Source organism: Alligator mississippiensis, chromosome 1 (genome assembly GCF_030867095.1).
Source record: "Alligator mississippiensis isolate rAllMis1 chromosome 1, rAllMis1, whole genome shotgun sequence".
Taxonomy (NCBI): Eukaryota; Metazoa; Chordata; order Crocodylia; family Alligatoridae; genus Alligator; species Alligator mississippiensis.
Window position 1 is genome coordinate 364,954,783 of NC_081824.1, and position 15,496 is coordinate 364,970,278.

The window sequence follows — 15,496 nt, forward strand, 5'->3', positions numbered from 1 at the left end:
ACTTTCTGGTCAAGGAGCTGTTTTATTTTTCTCCTTCTCTGCTCTGCCTGTTCTGTTCTCCCCAGTGCAGGAGCCATCTTTAATTCTGCAAAGCCTGTGAACTTAGGATCTTCCAGTGAGTTTTCTCCAGGGAAGAAACAAACAAGGGGGAAATGCTTTGGGGGAGTTAAAGGGGCTTCAGGCATCGGTGATGTTTGTGAATTTTGCTGTCTCTTCCAGAGGTCTGGCTTTAGGTAGCCATCTGCTCTGATGATGTCATGTGACCCCAACCTTGAGTGATTTTTACATACCATTACAGAAATAATCATAAATAGCTTTTATATATTTTTAATGTTTGTTATTCTGAGTTGCTTAGGGTGCCTCTACATGAGCGCGGAGGCTGCTTCGATGCTCTGTAATTACGGTGTGTTGGAGCAGACTTAATTATTCGAAACTGCTGGAGCATGATAATTGCTGCGCTCCAGCAGCCTCCCACATCTTGTGTATCAGTGTCCCCGTGCTTCAGAATGGCAGCACAGGCACTTTAACTAAAGCTCATTGAAGTGCCCCCACCTCCATTTTGAAGCGCAGGGATGCTGATACACAACACTGCGGCATTTTAATTAGAGTAGCTCTGGGAGCGTTCTAGTTAAAGCCCCTCCTACTTCCCCCCACTTCTGGAGCCATGTGTAAAAGTGTCCTGAAATTGCCAAAAAGTCAATACTTAAAATATTAAGGAACTTAACAAGGTGTACTAGATTGAATGAAAATTGAGCTAAGCATTTCGGCTGGGCTAGAATAAAATCTTGAATTACAAATCTTTACTTTTGTTTTGCTTTGTTTTGGATGTGGACCAAAATAAACCTATATACAATTAAGGTATTGCTTATGTTACATTGCTTACATATACCACTTATGTGCATACACTCTGATCCCTCTTTTCATTCCAGTTGCTGTGTTCAAAAGGAAAGGTGCTAGTGGATTTCCTAGTGTGTGTGTGTGTGTGTGTGTGTGTGTGTGTGTGTGTGTGAAAAGAATTATAATGCCGTTGAAACTTTGGGAATCCTTGTGGTTACATAAGATAGCACAACTAATGCAAGGCTGGTACTTTTTGCTTGATATTATGAACACTGATAAAATGATTGCTCTACAATTCAATTAGAATGTTCCAATATGTTATTCCTTGGCTGTAATGCTTCAGTATTCACTGCAAATAAACAATTGCTTATACGAAAGTTAAAAAGCTGTTTTCTCCACTAGATGGAGTACATTCAGCATATATTTTTAGGGCTAAAAATCTAAAAGTCTGAAATGTAACATGTTGTTAGGACCTTACATTTTTTGTACTTGAAGTACATTTGTTACACCCAACTTTATTGTGGATATATTCTTAAGGTTTATAATATGCTGTTTCTGTTTTTAAATCTGTTGTAACCTAGCCACTGGTCAACCCTGAGTTTCTGGTTTTTAGTGTTTACTGATAATTAGTTACTGAGAAGTGTTAGCATCCATGAAGGAAAATAGAATGTTACACTTCTGCTGAACTGGAGTCATTGCATGAAGAGGAAGTTCTCCGAAACATTCATTGTTGGTGACTAAGCTATTTATTTTAATAGTTAAGATCAGTGTGTGTGTGGTGAATTGTTTATTTTTACCACATTTAACACATGTAAATACAGATACCTATCCAGAGGCGCACATAAAAACATGAAACTAAAAGAGGCCTCCTGGGCCATCAGGTCCAGACCCCTGTATTCTCATTTGAATCGTTTACCTAAGAAATCCTCAGAATCATCCCTTAGTGGCAATGTATTCAAGGTGCGCTGTGAGAGTACTGGAAATGTCTTGCCACTGCATAGATGATCCTAGAAAAAAAGCCATGCTTCTTGCTACAGGAGAAAGCTGAAGGTTTTTAATCAGGGACTTCACCTAAGTGCTTCCCTACACTCCCAAAAGCAAGTAGCATTCATGAGGAGAAAAAATTATGGGATTACCAAACAGATCATTACAATGTGGGGATTGCAGATACAAGTATATATATGGAATCCTCACACTGGGGTGACTGTCCTCTGAGCCAAAATTCTCAGTCCTAACATAACATCAGTTTCATAAATTTATTCAATACAATCTTAAAGCACTTTTAACTTCTTGGTTCCCACAACTTGGCTCAGAAGAACATTCCAAAACTTCACTCTGCTGATGGATAGAAATTTTAGGTAAAAACCTACCAGCTCTCTCTCTATATCTCTCTATGTATATCTCAAACCTTGTTTTAAGCTCCTCTAACCATCTTTCATAAGAAAAGATCTTCATTTCTTTGACAGTATTAATGGGCCTTCTCTGAACTGAACCATAAGTTTTGTTTTAACTTATGTAAGAAGCAAAAAGGGGGTTTTGGTATCACCTTCTTTTGGACCAACTGTATAGCTGAGAGCAGTGTTACAGGTTTTGGGGTACAAAGTGTGCTCATGCAGATTTGGAAAGGATACTTTTTGCCCAACAGCTTGTTTAATGTAGTTGCCAGCTATATGGTTCGTCTTATAGAAGATCTCGCCACAAAACCCCCTTGCTTCTGTCATGTTTCCCAAACCATCATGGCTACAGCAACACTCCAGCCCAGTTCAACATAATTATTTTTTAAAATCAGTGACCAGAGTTGAATAAAGCTTTCTGAGTGGGGTATTACCATTTACGTGAATATACCCAATGAAGCATGTTCTAGGGTTGCATTATCTTTTCTTCCATAGTTGCTTCACACTGGTCCCTCTCTTCCTCTGTTGTCTCTAATCTTTGCACCCCTGTATTGCAGCCGAAATCCTTGTTGGTACTTAAATTTATGTATGGCTTTGCACTTCATATGTTTAAACTTAATTCCGTTTCTAATGCTCCATTCTACAAGATTATTTAATTTTTTGTGCGTAGTAATTGCTTTTTTTCTCTATTGGCAATATCCCCAGCTTAGTGGTAGCTGAAAATTTCACAAAGCACATCTACTTCTAGTACCAAGTTTTCTAATAAAAATATTAAATAGGACCTATTCAGAGGCTGATTCTTAAGGAACACCACTAAGTAACCATGCTAGTCAGATACTTTGCCTTTCAGTGTAGTGTATCCCTCTGTAGTCTCACTTAGAGCCAAATCTTTATTTATTTCACTGCTTGGATACTGAGACCTGTCCTCTTCAGTTTGTGGCCAATAATTTCACATGTGGCAATATCAAAAGCTTTGTTTAAATTCAGATAAATTAAGTCCATGGATTTGCCCTTATGCAGGAAGTTACCTTACCTTAATCTGATGCCATTCTCTTCAGATAAAATCATGTTGTATATTGTCCCATTTTCTGTTCCCTTCCATTATCCCCTTCTGTATAAGTACCAAAACCTACGCCACTGAAGTCAAGGCCTGGAATTGCTTGAGTTATTCCCCACTTTTTTTTTTAAATGTACCATTTACTGTTTTCCTAGAGTTGACAGATTCAGTAAAGTTCTATGCCAAAAAAGTATTTGGTGTTTCAATTCCTTCAGTATTCTAGAAGGAACATTTTCCTTTGACAATCAGCAATCTGCATTTTCCTTCTGCCTCCCATGTGGCAATTTCTATAATCATATCTTCTTTGGCATGTGGTAGCCCACCAGTATCCTTAACTATCTCTTTAGTCTTTTAAGCCTAAAGTAAAGTATTTATTCACTTCTTGTGTTATGTTTTGCTGTTTTGAGATTTGGAATCTTTTGAGTAGCAGTATCTGTCTGTCATACTGTACTCTTCACACTTTTATTCTGTCTCCCCCCTCCCCATACCATTTAAAGACAAAAAGACAAGAGTGGCTGTAACATTCCTCTATTCCCTGTCATGTGTCTTGGCTGTGTTGTGAATTTAGCAATATTAGCTTGCTTTCTTTTAGCATTCCTTAGACTGGAATTATCTGTTAGGTTTTTTGACTTTCAAATTTTACCTTCCTTTCTTTCTCTTCCAGCTTTTGATTTTTTTTTTTATTTTTTTTTTCCCCATGACGTACCTCTCCCCCAACCACTCATGGAGTCCAGGCCTTCAGGTTTCAAGCCAAGCCATCTTGTGATGGCTTACTCATTTTTGCTGTCTGCAAAATAAAGCAGTTTCTGTGAAACTGGTAAGAAAAAATTCTAGATTTGTGGTAAAGGTACAGGTCCTTTTCCATAGTGATTTGGAAATTTAAGGCTGCTAGTTCTAACTCAAACTCTATTTCCTAGAGCAGTTCTAGTAACATTTAGAATCATAAAATCATAGAAAATTAGGGTTGCAAGAGACCTTGGAAGGTAATCTTGTCCAACTGCTTGCTCAAAGCAGGACTGTCCCCAACTATATATTATTCTACCCAAGGTTTTGTCTAGCTGGGTCTTAAAAACCTCTAAGGATGGACATTCCATAACCTCACTGTTCTAGCCTGTTTACTACCCTCCTAGTGAGTTTTTCCTAATTCCTAATCTAAGCTTCCTTGCTGCAACTTGAAACCACTGCTGCTTGTTCCATCATCTACCAACAGTCTAGCTCTGTCAAGCACCTTTCAGGCTGTTATTAAATCTCCCATCAGTCTTCTCTTCTCTAGATTAAATGAGACTGTTTTCCTAAGCTGTTCCTCATAAGTCATGTGCCCCAGCACCCTAATAATTTTCACTGCCTTCTGCTGGACTTGCTCCAATTTGTCCACGTCCTTTCTGTAGTGGGGGCCCAAAACTGGATGTAGGACTCCAGATCTGGCCTCACTAGTGCTGAACAGAGGAAAATAAGCACTTCTGTCAGTCTACCAGCAGCACTTTTACTAATGCAGTCCAGTATACTGTTCTCCTTCACAACAAGTGCACACTGTTGGCTCATATTAAGCTTACTGTTCATTGTAACTCTCAAGTCCTTTTTTGTAGAGCTCCTGCTTAGCCAACTGGTCTACAGCCTGTACCAGTGCATGAGATTATTGCGTCCTAAGTGCAAGACTTTGCACTTGTCCTTTTTGAACCTCATGCAACTTTTTTTTTTCTTTTAGTCCATCCTCCAATTTGTCAAGGTCTCTCTGAATCCTAGCCCTACCCTCCAGCCTATGTAACTATGTACCCAGCAGGGTGAGGCTCCCCTTCACTTCCGGCAGAGTCTGGGACCTGCATGGCAAGGGGCAGGGAAGGCAGCTGGTTCTATTGTGCAGGGTTTCTCTGCATTCGGCGTGAGTGTCAGTAGCAGTATGTGTGCTGCAGGGAGCCCTGTGTGATAGAGGCAGTCAGCCTGGCTGCACTCCTTGCTGCCATGTGCAGTGCTGGCTGGAGTACCTGCAGGGGCCAGCAGCACTCTGAATGTCTACCTCCTACTGTTGCTGGTGACAGGCTGTGCACTATGGGGGAGAGTGTGTGGGGGGGTGGTCTCCACACCCCTCCCACTTCCTCACACCCTGCCCACCCGAGCTCTGCGCTCCCGCCACCCCCCTGGGCATGGGCTCTGTGCTTCCACTACTCCCAGCACCATGCTCCATGCTCCCACCCAGCTGCTGCAGCTCCTCCTTCCTTTGCCCCTGCCGCTTCTCTACCTGCTGCTTGGAGCGAGCGCTGTGGTAGGAAGACGAGGAGGAGCCACTGGATGCTGGAGAAGCTGAGCAGGTGCCCCAGTAGCTGTAGCAGTGACAGCAGCAGTCCCATCCTGAAGCTGTGCATGGTGGCTGGAATGCCTAGTTTTAAAGCCCTTTGCACTGTGTTAATGAGTCTATTTGCAGACATGCTCTCTCCTCTCTTTGTTAGGTGGATCCCGTCTCTTCTTAACAATCCTTCCTCTTGCAACAACATCCCATGGTTGAAGAAGCCAAAGCCCTCCTGGCAACACCACCTGCACAGCCATGCATTGATCTGCAGGATGCATCCCCTCCTGCCTGGGCCCTTCCTCTTGACCTGAAGGATCAAGGAGAACAATACCTGAGTCTTTGTCCCCTTCAGCCTTGCACCCAAAGCCCTATAATCACTTTTGATCTGCTCATGGTCTTCCCTGGCAATATCCTGGGTGCCCACATGGATGAGCAGCATGGGGTAGTAATCAGAGTACCAGATGAATCTCAGTAGTCCTTCCATGACATCTTAGGTCTGGGCCTTGGGCAAGCAGCAGACCTCCTGACACAACAGGTCAGGATGGATGCCTCTGTCCCCAGCAGATGAAGGCATCTATCCACTACCACCCATTTCTTCTTGATGGCAGTGATCTTGATGCTTCCAATGGAACTTGCTTCTTCTGTGTTGCTAGAGCTTCATATCTGTTCTCCAGCCAAATTATTGCAGGTGGAGATGAAGACTTCTGCTTACTGCTAGAGGTCACAAGCTTCTAGCTTCTGCCTTCCTGGGAGTCCATGGACTCTTCTTTCTCTAGCACTCTCTTGTACTCCTTCCTCTGCAGTCCTAGAGGTCTCTTCTGGCACTGAATCATTGAATTTCCTCATGGTGGAAGATGTTTTAGATGCTCACCACCTCTTCCTGTAGCTCTCTTGTCTGCTCCATGAGGGACACCACCAGGAGGCACTACTCACATCATAGGCCATCCCCCACCTGGCTGTCACTGTAAGGAACCTGCAAGCCATAGTCTCCACAGAACCACACTAGGATTCCGGTGGAAGTCTCAAGAGTAGGTGGTCCTGCCTGGACTGACATCTCACAGGTACAAGCAGCACAAGAGTTGGCAATAGCAGTGGCTCTAGCACTGCTGTGTCCTCCAGCCATCTCTTTGGGTCTCTTAAATCTTCTTCCTATCTCTTCCTGGGGTTCTTGTCCAGTCTCCTTGAAGACCCCCAAGGTAGGGGAGAGCACTACCTCCCATGGAAGCCCATTCCAGATTCTGAAAACCCTTACTGTGAAGAAGTTCTTTCTAATGTCCAACCTAAATCTGCTCTCCGTCAATTTGTGGCCATTGTTCCTAGTTACTCCAAGGGGTGCCCTAGTAAAGAGAGCGTCTCCTATTCCCTGGTGCCCTCCCGTGATGAATTTATAGGCAGCCACAAGATCACCTCTCAACCTTCCCTTGTGAAGGCTGAAGAGATCTAGGTCCCTCAGTCTCTCCTCGTAGGGCCTTGCCTGTAGGCCTCTGGCCATACAGGCCCTCCTCTGAATTCAGGTCCTCCTCTGAACCCTTTCAACATTCTCCGCATCCCTCTTGAAGTGCGGCACCCAAAACTGGGCAAAATACTCCAACTGCAGCCTGACCAGTGCTGCATAGAGGGGAAGCATCACCTCCCTGGACTCCTCTGTAAGCTGGCCTGTTTGCTGCTTTTTGGTCTTGAAAGGCTCCCTTTCCTTTTCCTTCCTAACTTGCTTCTTCTCTCAAAGCTTACAGTGAAAGAAGGTGAGAGGGCTTCCAGGCAAACTCTAGCAAACTCTCCACTCAGTCTGGACTCTAGTTAAACAGGGGGCTAAAGTGTTGATCTAAGTGCTGAGTTTTAGCGACTTATATGTAGTTTAGTTGCTCTTAATTAAAGAAAGGACTTACCTTAAAGGCTCCCTTTCAAAGAGCAGGGTGGCAGACTGTCTTGTAGAGGTTCACCAATACATCGGTCCAATATCGGATCAGCACTGATATAAAGAATATTGGTTGTATCAGAAAATGACCCAATGTGGCCAATAATTTGACTGATAAATGCCCATGCGTGTGTGCAGCCGCAGCACAGCATGCAGGCAGTGAGGAGCATAGCCTGGCAACTTGGAGAGCTGCATGCAGCTTGTAAGTCCATTGTGGTGGAAAGGGAGGGAGGAGGGAAGGAGCGTGGGGGGCAGATCAACGCCCCCTGCAGTGAGGGAGGGAGTGGGGCAGGGGCTGCCCAGCCAGGGCAGGATGGGGCACAGGGCAGAGCTGCAGCTCATCCAGGGGACATGGGGGGGCAGGGAGCATGTGCCTTCCAGATCTGTGTGGGGCAGGGCAGGAGGGCTGCAGCTGCCGCCTGGAGCTGGGGCTGTGTAAGGCTCTTCTCGGCAGGGGCTGGGCTCGGGGTAGGCAGCAATGGCACTGGGAGGGGACTGCGGCAGGGGGGAGGGGGCAGAGGCTGCAGCCACTCCAGATTTTGCCATAGCACTCCCAACTCTCTCTCCCAGGGCTGTTGCCGCTCACCTGATGCGGCCCTGGCTCAACCCCCACCTCCACCCATGCACTGGGAAGAGCCGGAGCTGCACCAGGACAGTGAAATTTGGGGCGTCCGCGGCTTCTCTCCTCCTCCCCCTCCCCCCCTCCTGTAGCTCCCTCTTAGTGCTGCCACCGCCTGCCTCGAGCCCACCCCCTGCTGAGAAGAGCCCGGCACAGTCCTGGCTCCAACCAGCAGCTGCAGCCCACCTGCCCCACCCTGCCCAGATCTGGGGGACACCCCCCTGTGCCCTCCTGGGGTCTACGCAGTGGCAGGAGCTGTTTTCCACCTCCCTTCCCCCCCCCCCCCCCCATCTCCTCCGGATGAGTTGCAGCTCCTTCCCATGCCCTGCCCCACTTGACTGGGCAGCGTCTGCCTCTGCCCCAGACCCACTTCCTCCTTTACCGCATGGGGCATTGATCTGCTCCCCCATGCCCCCCCCTCCCCCCCAGTCCACCACAGCAGACTTACAAGCTGGATGCAGTTGTATCAGAAATCGGATCGGTATCAGCCTCAAAAATCTCTGTCAATGTACCCCTATTGTCTTGCAAGCTGAATTGTGAACTGCCCTGTTTGTGGTCCCTGTTCACTTGCTTGCTCCCTGATTTCTTGGGGAGTCTCGTTTTATACTCTCCTGGGCCTGCACCACCTCTACGCCCTTTTTAGGGCTTTGGTCAGAGGCAGGCAGCAGTTGCCCAGCAGTCACTCGGCTAGCAGCATTCAACTGCTTAGAGCACATACCCAAACACAGTCTACCAGACGAATGCTCAGTAAGCCACACACACAGGTGTCTTCGCTCATGTGCCTTCCAGGATCTGATGCCTGGTTCCTCTTTCTCCTCCCTTTCCTTCTCTTGCTTGGCAGTTTGCAAGCCATCTGCTTCCTGTTTGTCCCTGTTTGCTTGCATTTCTACTAAGTGCATGTTGTTTTCCTAATTTCTACCTATTTACATTCTCACTGGCATCCTGTCACACTTTTAGCTTCTCATTTTTTGAAGTCTCAGAACAGCAGAGACTTCCTATGCCTGAAGAATGGTGTTTGCTCCTGAAAACTTGCTAAGGACTTTTTTCCAACTACTCAGTTGGTATAATAAAAGATATCACATCTTCCCAAAGAACTTTGCCTGCCTATGTCCTTAGACCAACACAGCTACAACCAAAAACCCAGCAAGTGGAAGAAGATACACCTGAAGAACAGAAGTGACAAGTAAGTGAGCAGGGAACTCCTGAATCCTCATTTGTAACTTCTCTAGTGAAAATAGCACTTGGTTCCTTGCTCCAGAACCAGCAAATCAATCAACACTTCTGCAGTGGATTCTACTCCAGTACCAGCAGTTCTGACCACAGGAAGAGGCATGGCTTCTGTCACCAACCATCTCCTCCAAAGGGAGGCCTAAACATTAGTCCTTTGGAGAATAACTAATTTTTTCCCATGTATTGTGCATGGGTCAGTTATTGCTTAAATAAGCATAATGTCCTTTGGAGTAAGGACCAGAACCCAAATCTCCCCATTCCAGATTAGTGCCCCTAACCATGGGTAGGGAATCATGCTCACTTGCTCTCCTTCTGTGTGGCCCATTTCATCTTGAACTCTTCTAAACAGTGGTTCAGCTTCAACAGAGGGAGTGAGAAGTTCCACAGTTTGAATAGTCTGTAGTGTGGGGATTGAAGCACCCTCATGGGAGGGAGATCTACAAGGGCTGAGGGAACATCAGACATTTGGCAAGTGCCCTACTTGACCAATTAGAGGATTGGACAAAACTCAGAGAAACCTTCACAAATAGGAGGATTAGACCAAAAGAAATCTCTTGAAGTTCATTAAGGACAAGTGCAAAATCCTGCACTTAGGACAGAACAGTCCCATGCACCTGGTGTGCAGGCTGAGGACTGACTAGCTAAGCAGCTGCTCTACAGAAGAGGACCTGGAGGTTACAGTGGACAATAAGAGGCCACTCGACTCATTTTTTCCCCTACTGTTTATAATTACGTTGTCCAGGAAGGCCAGTGAATGAGAAGCTCTCATGGCATGATTTTGGTTATGAAACATTTTATTATGACCCAATGCTAAGTATTCCTAAGATTTCTCACATAAAAGTATGTTGATTCATATGTATCAGTTTACCTATCATTTTTTCTTTGTGAGCCTATAAGGAAAAAATAGTTATTTTTGAAACTTTGACAACATGATTTTTTGTCTTTCTATATCATCATTGTCATCTTTCATGCATCAAAAAGCTAAGCTATCTGCTACCAAATGCTGACATGCCCCTTTTCCAAATATTACTGTTCGTTTTATTTGGACACCAGCTGCATTTTCTGCCTAGGTCAGGAATATTTCCATATTTACAATCTGTGAAGCTTTACATGGAGTAACTTTCATTAAGCTCTATGCCTTGACCTTGTTGCTGATACCTAGGGACCTACGAAATTCATGGCAGAAGTAGGCTGTGCAGTGGGCCCTTTTAATCTTGAAGGTTCCCTGTGTGCCCTCCACTGCTGATTGGTGGAGGGCCCCCACTGCTTGTTGCTTCCTCCTGATCAGCCAGGAGGCAAAAACTGCAGTTTTAACTATGGTGCTGTTTTTGCTGCTCACTGCTGATCAGTCTAGGGGCCCTGACAGCCCTGCTGTCTGTTGTTGACTGGCTGGGAAGCAAAAACAGCACCATATTTAAAACTATTTTGTTTTTTTTTACCTTCCTGCTGATCAGGAGTAGGGAGAGGGCATCAGAGTTTGCCCAGGCTGTGCGGTCTGTGGCTGCCCCTGTGGTGCTCCACGTGGAGCCGAGCCCTGCTTAGGCCAGCCCGTGCCATGCTCCAGCCTGTGCCTGCCAGCCTGGCCCTGCTCAGCACACGCATCTTCTAGCAGGGTTGCTCCCAGTGTGGTTGCAGGCACCCAGATGCTTCTCTGTTCCCTTTGTCTCCAGCAGTGGCTCCTCCTCCTGCTGCGCTGCTCTAGACCTGGAGGAAGCTTCAGCCAGGTGGCTCCTGCCCCAGTACATAGAGCTCCAGTTCTGGCTTCCATCTACTTTCCATCTACTTCACGCGCCCAGCGCAATGCGCAACCACCTCCAGGCACAGGCTGGAGCATGGCACAGGCTGCCCCAGGTGGGACTCAGCTCCATGCGGAGCACCACAGGGGCAGCCACAGACTGCACCGCTTGGGCAAGATCTGCTGCATGCGCCCCTGCCCCCCCCCCCCCCCCTTCCTCTACTTCTGATCAATGGGGAGGCAAAAACCACAGTTTTAAATATGGTACTGTTTTTGCCTCCTGGCTAGTCAACAACAAACAGTGTGGCTGCCAGGGCCCCACAGCCAATCTTGAAGGTTCCCCTGTGTGTCCCCCACCATTGATTGGTGGAGGGGCCCTGCTGTTTGCTGTTCCCTTCTGATCAGCTGGGAGGCAAAAACCGCCATCTTAAATATGGTGCTGTTTTTGCTGCTCACAGCTGAGGGGCCCTGGGAGCCCTGTTGTGTGTGGTTGACCAGGTGGGAAGCAGAAACAGCACTATATTTAAAACTGTGCATTTTGCCTCCCAGCTGATGAGGATTAAGCTGCAAGCAGCAGTGGTGGGTGCACAGTGGAACCTTCAAGATGAAAGGAGCTGCTGAACAACCCGCTCCTGCTGTCAATTTAGTAGGATTCTACTGATACCAGATGATAAGTTTGTAGCCCTGCCCTTCCAGTAGTTGTCAGCTTCTGTCATTCAGTATTCCTCTGTTGCTCCTGTGGAGTGGAAGAATGCTGCTTAGCCACTTCCTTCAGTGGAACTCTGCTACCTCTCACACACCACAGCTAACCAATAGTGTGTGTGGTGCCTGCTCTGTGTATCCCTCACCTTACCTGCCTTTCATTCCTGCTTTTTTCAAACCCTTCCTTATCTAGTTTTATGAATTCATGAGGAAACTGAAAGACAGTTATGGCCACCTGACTTTTGTGTATGCAGGTCAGGGGAGAAGGGGGAGAGCAAAAGGACCTGAAAAGCGCAACTGTAGTCCAATCCATGCTTTTGTTTAACATTACCATAGCCTGATGTAGCCTTTCTAACTTTTGCTAACCAGTATTTGTGCTTGCTTTGCTCTGCTTTGCCATGCCGTAATATGACCAAGAACAGGAAATTGCTTCTTTTTGTTCCTGGCTTTAAGAAACTGTAATATCTCTGTACCTTTTCCCAGGGGGCTTTATTTGCTAAGCAGATAAGGTAAGTCGGATGGACAAAATATTTTTGTTGTAATGCAAACAGTAAATCACCGTCAAACTTTCCCAATAAGGAAACAAAGCTAAAAGACTTCCTTGCCTTGCATAACAGATTTTTTTTTCTTCTGAATTTATCAACTGAATAGGTCAGAGAGCACTGGGCTGATTCATTCCAAATGTCAAAGTGGCCTACAACCGCATCTATTTCCAGCTGTCCCTCAGTAATTTGACAGTCACTAATTCCTCAAGTTACTCATCTGTAAAGTGGGGATGGAGTTTTCTGTTGAGAAGCATTTTTTTTAAATGTGTTTCTTATATCTAAAAGGTGACAGGTGAGCCCAATGGGGTCCATAACTTAATATAGGTTTAAAACCAGAAAAATGTATTTAGGTATCAAAGTGAACTAACTCTCTCTCTCTCTCTCTCTCTCTCTCTCTCTCTCTCTGTGTGTGTGTGTGTGTGTGTGTGTGTGTGTGTGTGTGTGTGTGTGTGTGTATATAAATAAAATAATATATATTTTTTTGTGGATCAGTTTACAAACAGGAAACAAATTTTCTTTTAATTTTTTAGATATGGCAAGGTCGTATTGCGATGCGGCGCATTGGAACATTATCATTTTAAAGGTGGTGACTATTAGGGCTGTGCGAAACAGCACCATTTTGTTTAGACTTCCGTTCTGCCATTTTGAAAGGACAGTGTTTTGTTACGTTGTTTCATTTTGAAGCACTGTTGTGTTTCGTTTTGTCGAAACTGTTTCATTGTTTTGACATGTTTCAACATTTCACCCATAGGCTATAATGGGGAATCATGAAAATGCCTAAAACTGTCATTTCTTGCCTAATTTGGATGAAAATTGCAGGGATGGTAGCTCCTGAGGGCATGAAGTTTCAAGGAGATAAGTTCCAAGGGTTTTGGGAAACTGCACCTCAAACTGTTCAAAGCAAAACTGACACTTGCTGGCAGTGGCAGCCTCCTCTCATCCAGCATGCAGATCTGGGGGCCCACACCCCTGAGAGGACTGTGCCAGACTCCTCCCAGGGTTGCGAGCCCCTGGATCTGTGCGCCAGATGAGGAGGCTGCCAGCGCCAGATGAGGAGGCTGCCAGCACCATGCAAGATTGATGCTGCCACCAGTCCCAAGTGGCAGCGGCAGCCTCCTCTCATCTGGCGCGCAGATCTGGGGGCTCGCACCCCCGGGAGGAGTCCAGCACAGCCCTGCAGCCCTCCCGAGGGTGAAGGCCCCTGGATCTGTGCGCCAGATGACAGGAGGCTGCCACTGCCACCTGGGACCAGTGCTGAAGCCAAGTAAGCCTAGCTTTGAAACTTGAAACGTTTTGAGTGCCCTTGTTTCGTTTTGAAGCCTTTTGTTTTGTTTCGATTTTGCTGTTTCAAGCTTGAAACGTCAGAATAGCTTTGAAATGAGACACCCGTTGAAATTTTGCACTCTCCTAGTGACTACGCAGAATAAGGAAATCAAGCCTCTTCCATGTAATTGCTGTTACAAGGAGAAAAGAGACTCATTCTTTGTACCTGCGGGTGTTGCAAAAGCCTCGGTTGCCTGTGACTTAAAAACCCAAGCCAACGCTCCTATCTTTCTTTTGTCAAAAACCTCAGTCTGTCTAACCTGCAGTCTTCCCCCAATTTCAGGAGAGGATCCATTTCTTATAATTCACAATTTAAAATATCTGCCTTGCTTTTAATAGACTAACAAAATACTGATTCTGGTGGTAAAATCATTGAGATTATTTCACTCCATACTTCTGTGTGTGTGTTGTCTTGGTCTATAATAAATGATTTGCATTCAGTTTATATTAAGCTGATGTAGTGTTTTAATGACAGGTCTTTGATATATTTTTCAGTATCAGCTATAGGAGCATCTTTTTTTTTTCTTAGAGGCATCAAAACTGATGACACAGAATGTCAATTGTCATGACAGGATGAATCAGAAGCCTTGACTTGGCTACGATCCACTATATAACCAAGGAACTTGGGCGTGTAATAAAAATTTTATAGTAGATTTTTGTTCCCCAGGTGGATGCTAATCTGAACCAGATAGTCATTCAGCCATACTCATTCTTGCATGACTGTTACCTATCAAGGACTAAACGAAGTAATTTTCTTGTGGATAAAACTTACCAGTTTTTCATGTGAAGGAAGAGGAAAGAAGCAAAAAACCTGTTTGTTCCAATCTTTCACTCCCTTGTGGCTTGCTATAAGCAAGCTATAATCAGTTCAGGCAGATAGGCTTGTTTGAAGTAGGTTAATACAGTAACATGTGCAGCATGTTTCCATAGCAGCAGTAATCTAATGATTTTCCTTTTTTTTTTTTAATTTTTTTTTTTTTACTTCTTTGCTTCTTATCGGTTTTGAAATGCAGCATTGAACAACAAAAAGCATATTTAGGTCAGGTAAAGAAACGTTTGCTAGCACGAACTCTGTGCTGAGCATTCTGGGAGAGCTCTTTCTTGCAGCAGATGAAAATTCTTTGTGGCTGGCAGCAGAAACTGCAGCAGTTACCTTTGCAGTTTCTTTTCATCTTGGATATGTTCTGAGGATCTTTGAAAAACAGGAATCCAGTAGCTAATTCTTTTAACCTACTTTTATCTCTATCAGACAGTAATAGCACATTGTGAGAACGTCCTATTTGAGTTTTATAGCTGAGGTGTCATTTTGTTTTTTTCCACCATCCTCCTATTTTATTTTCTACGTCTGGATTTTTGGCAGTTTGTTGCCTTAATAAACAGGATTGCATTACAGCAGCTGATAGCTTTTGGTCTAATGAGATACTAGACACTGGACTTACTGAAGATGGTACAGAGGAAAATTATTTCTGTGGAGCAGAGGAAGACATTCTGCAAATGGAGCTAGGGTTGCTAGAAGTGCAAATTTCAACATATTTGGAATGGGTTGCACTACTAGTGTGGTTCTGTTTAAAGGCATTCGTACAGTTTTTGAGAGAAACTGTGCTTATATTTGCAAACAGCAAGGAGAAAATAATGCCCTTGAATATACAGCACACAGCTTGTCTAATGAAGATTCAGGAATACTGATACATTCATCCCTGGTAAATGCTGGCTTGCTTATTTAATGGTATTGAATTAGTCAATGAAATTTATATTTTAAAGTATATGTTTTAATGTAAATTCACCTTTTATATGGTAGGTGTTAATATCCTAGACAGTGTTTTTAAGTGAATGTCTCATGCGTTACACATTTGTG

At 44.9% G+C, this 15,496-nt stretch overlaps 1 protein-coding gene across 5 annotated transcripts in view; it reads left to right on the plus strand.

Moving 5' to 3' along the window:
- DOCK9 (dedicator of cytokinesis 9) overlaps positions 1-15,496 on the plus strand; it is a 277,662-nt gene that overhangs the window by 41,951 nt on the left and 220,215 nt on the right. For 3 of the 5 annotated variants that reach the window (XR_002090054.2, XM_019486920.2, XM_019486923.2), the window contains exon 1: positions 15,165-15,341. The exons of the other annotated variants lie outside the window; for them this stretch is intronic. Coding sequence is in view for 2 of the 3 variants with exons in the window: in XM_019486920.2 (XP_019342465.1) it covers positions 15,180-15,341 (162 nt within the window). In the remaining variant the exon portion in view is untranslated. Of the gene's footprint in view, positions 1-15,164; positions 15,342-15,496 lie in introns of those variants that run through there. 5 annotated transcript variants of the gene reach the window in all.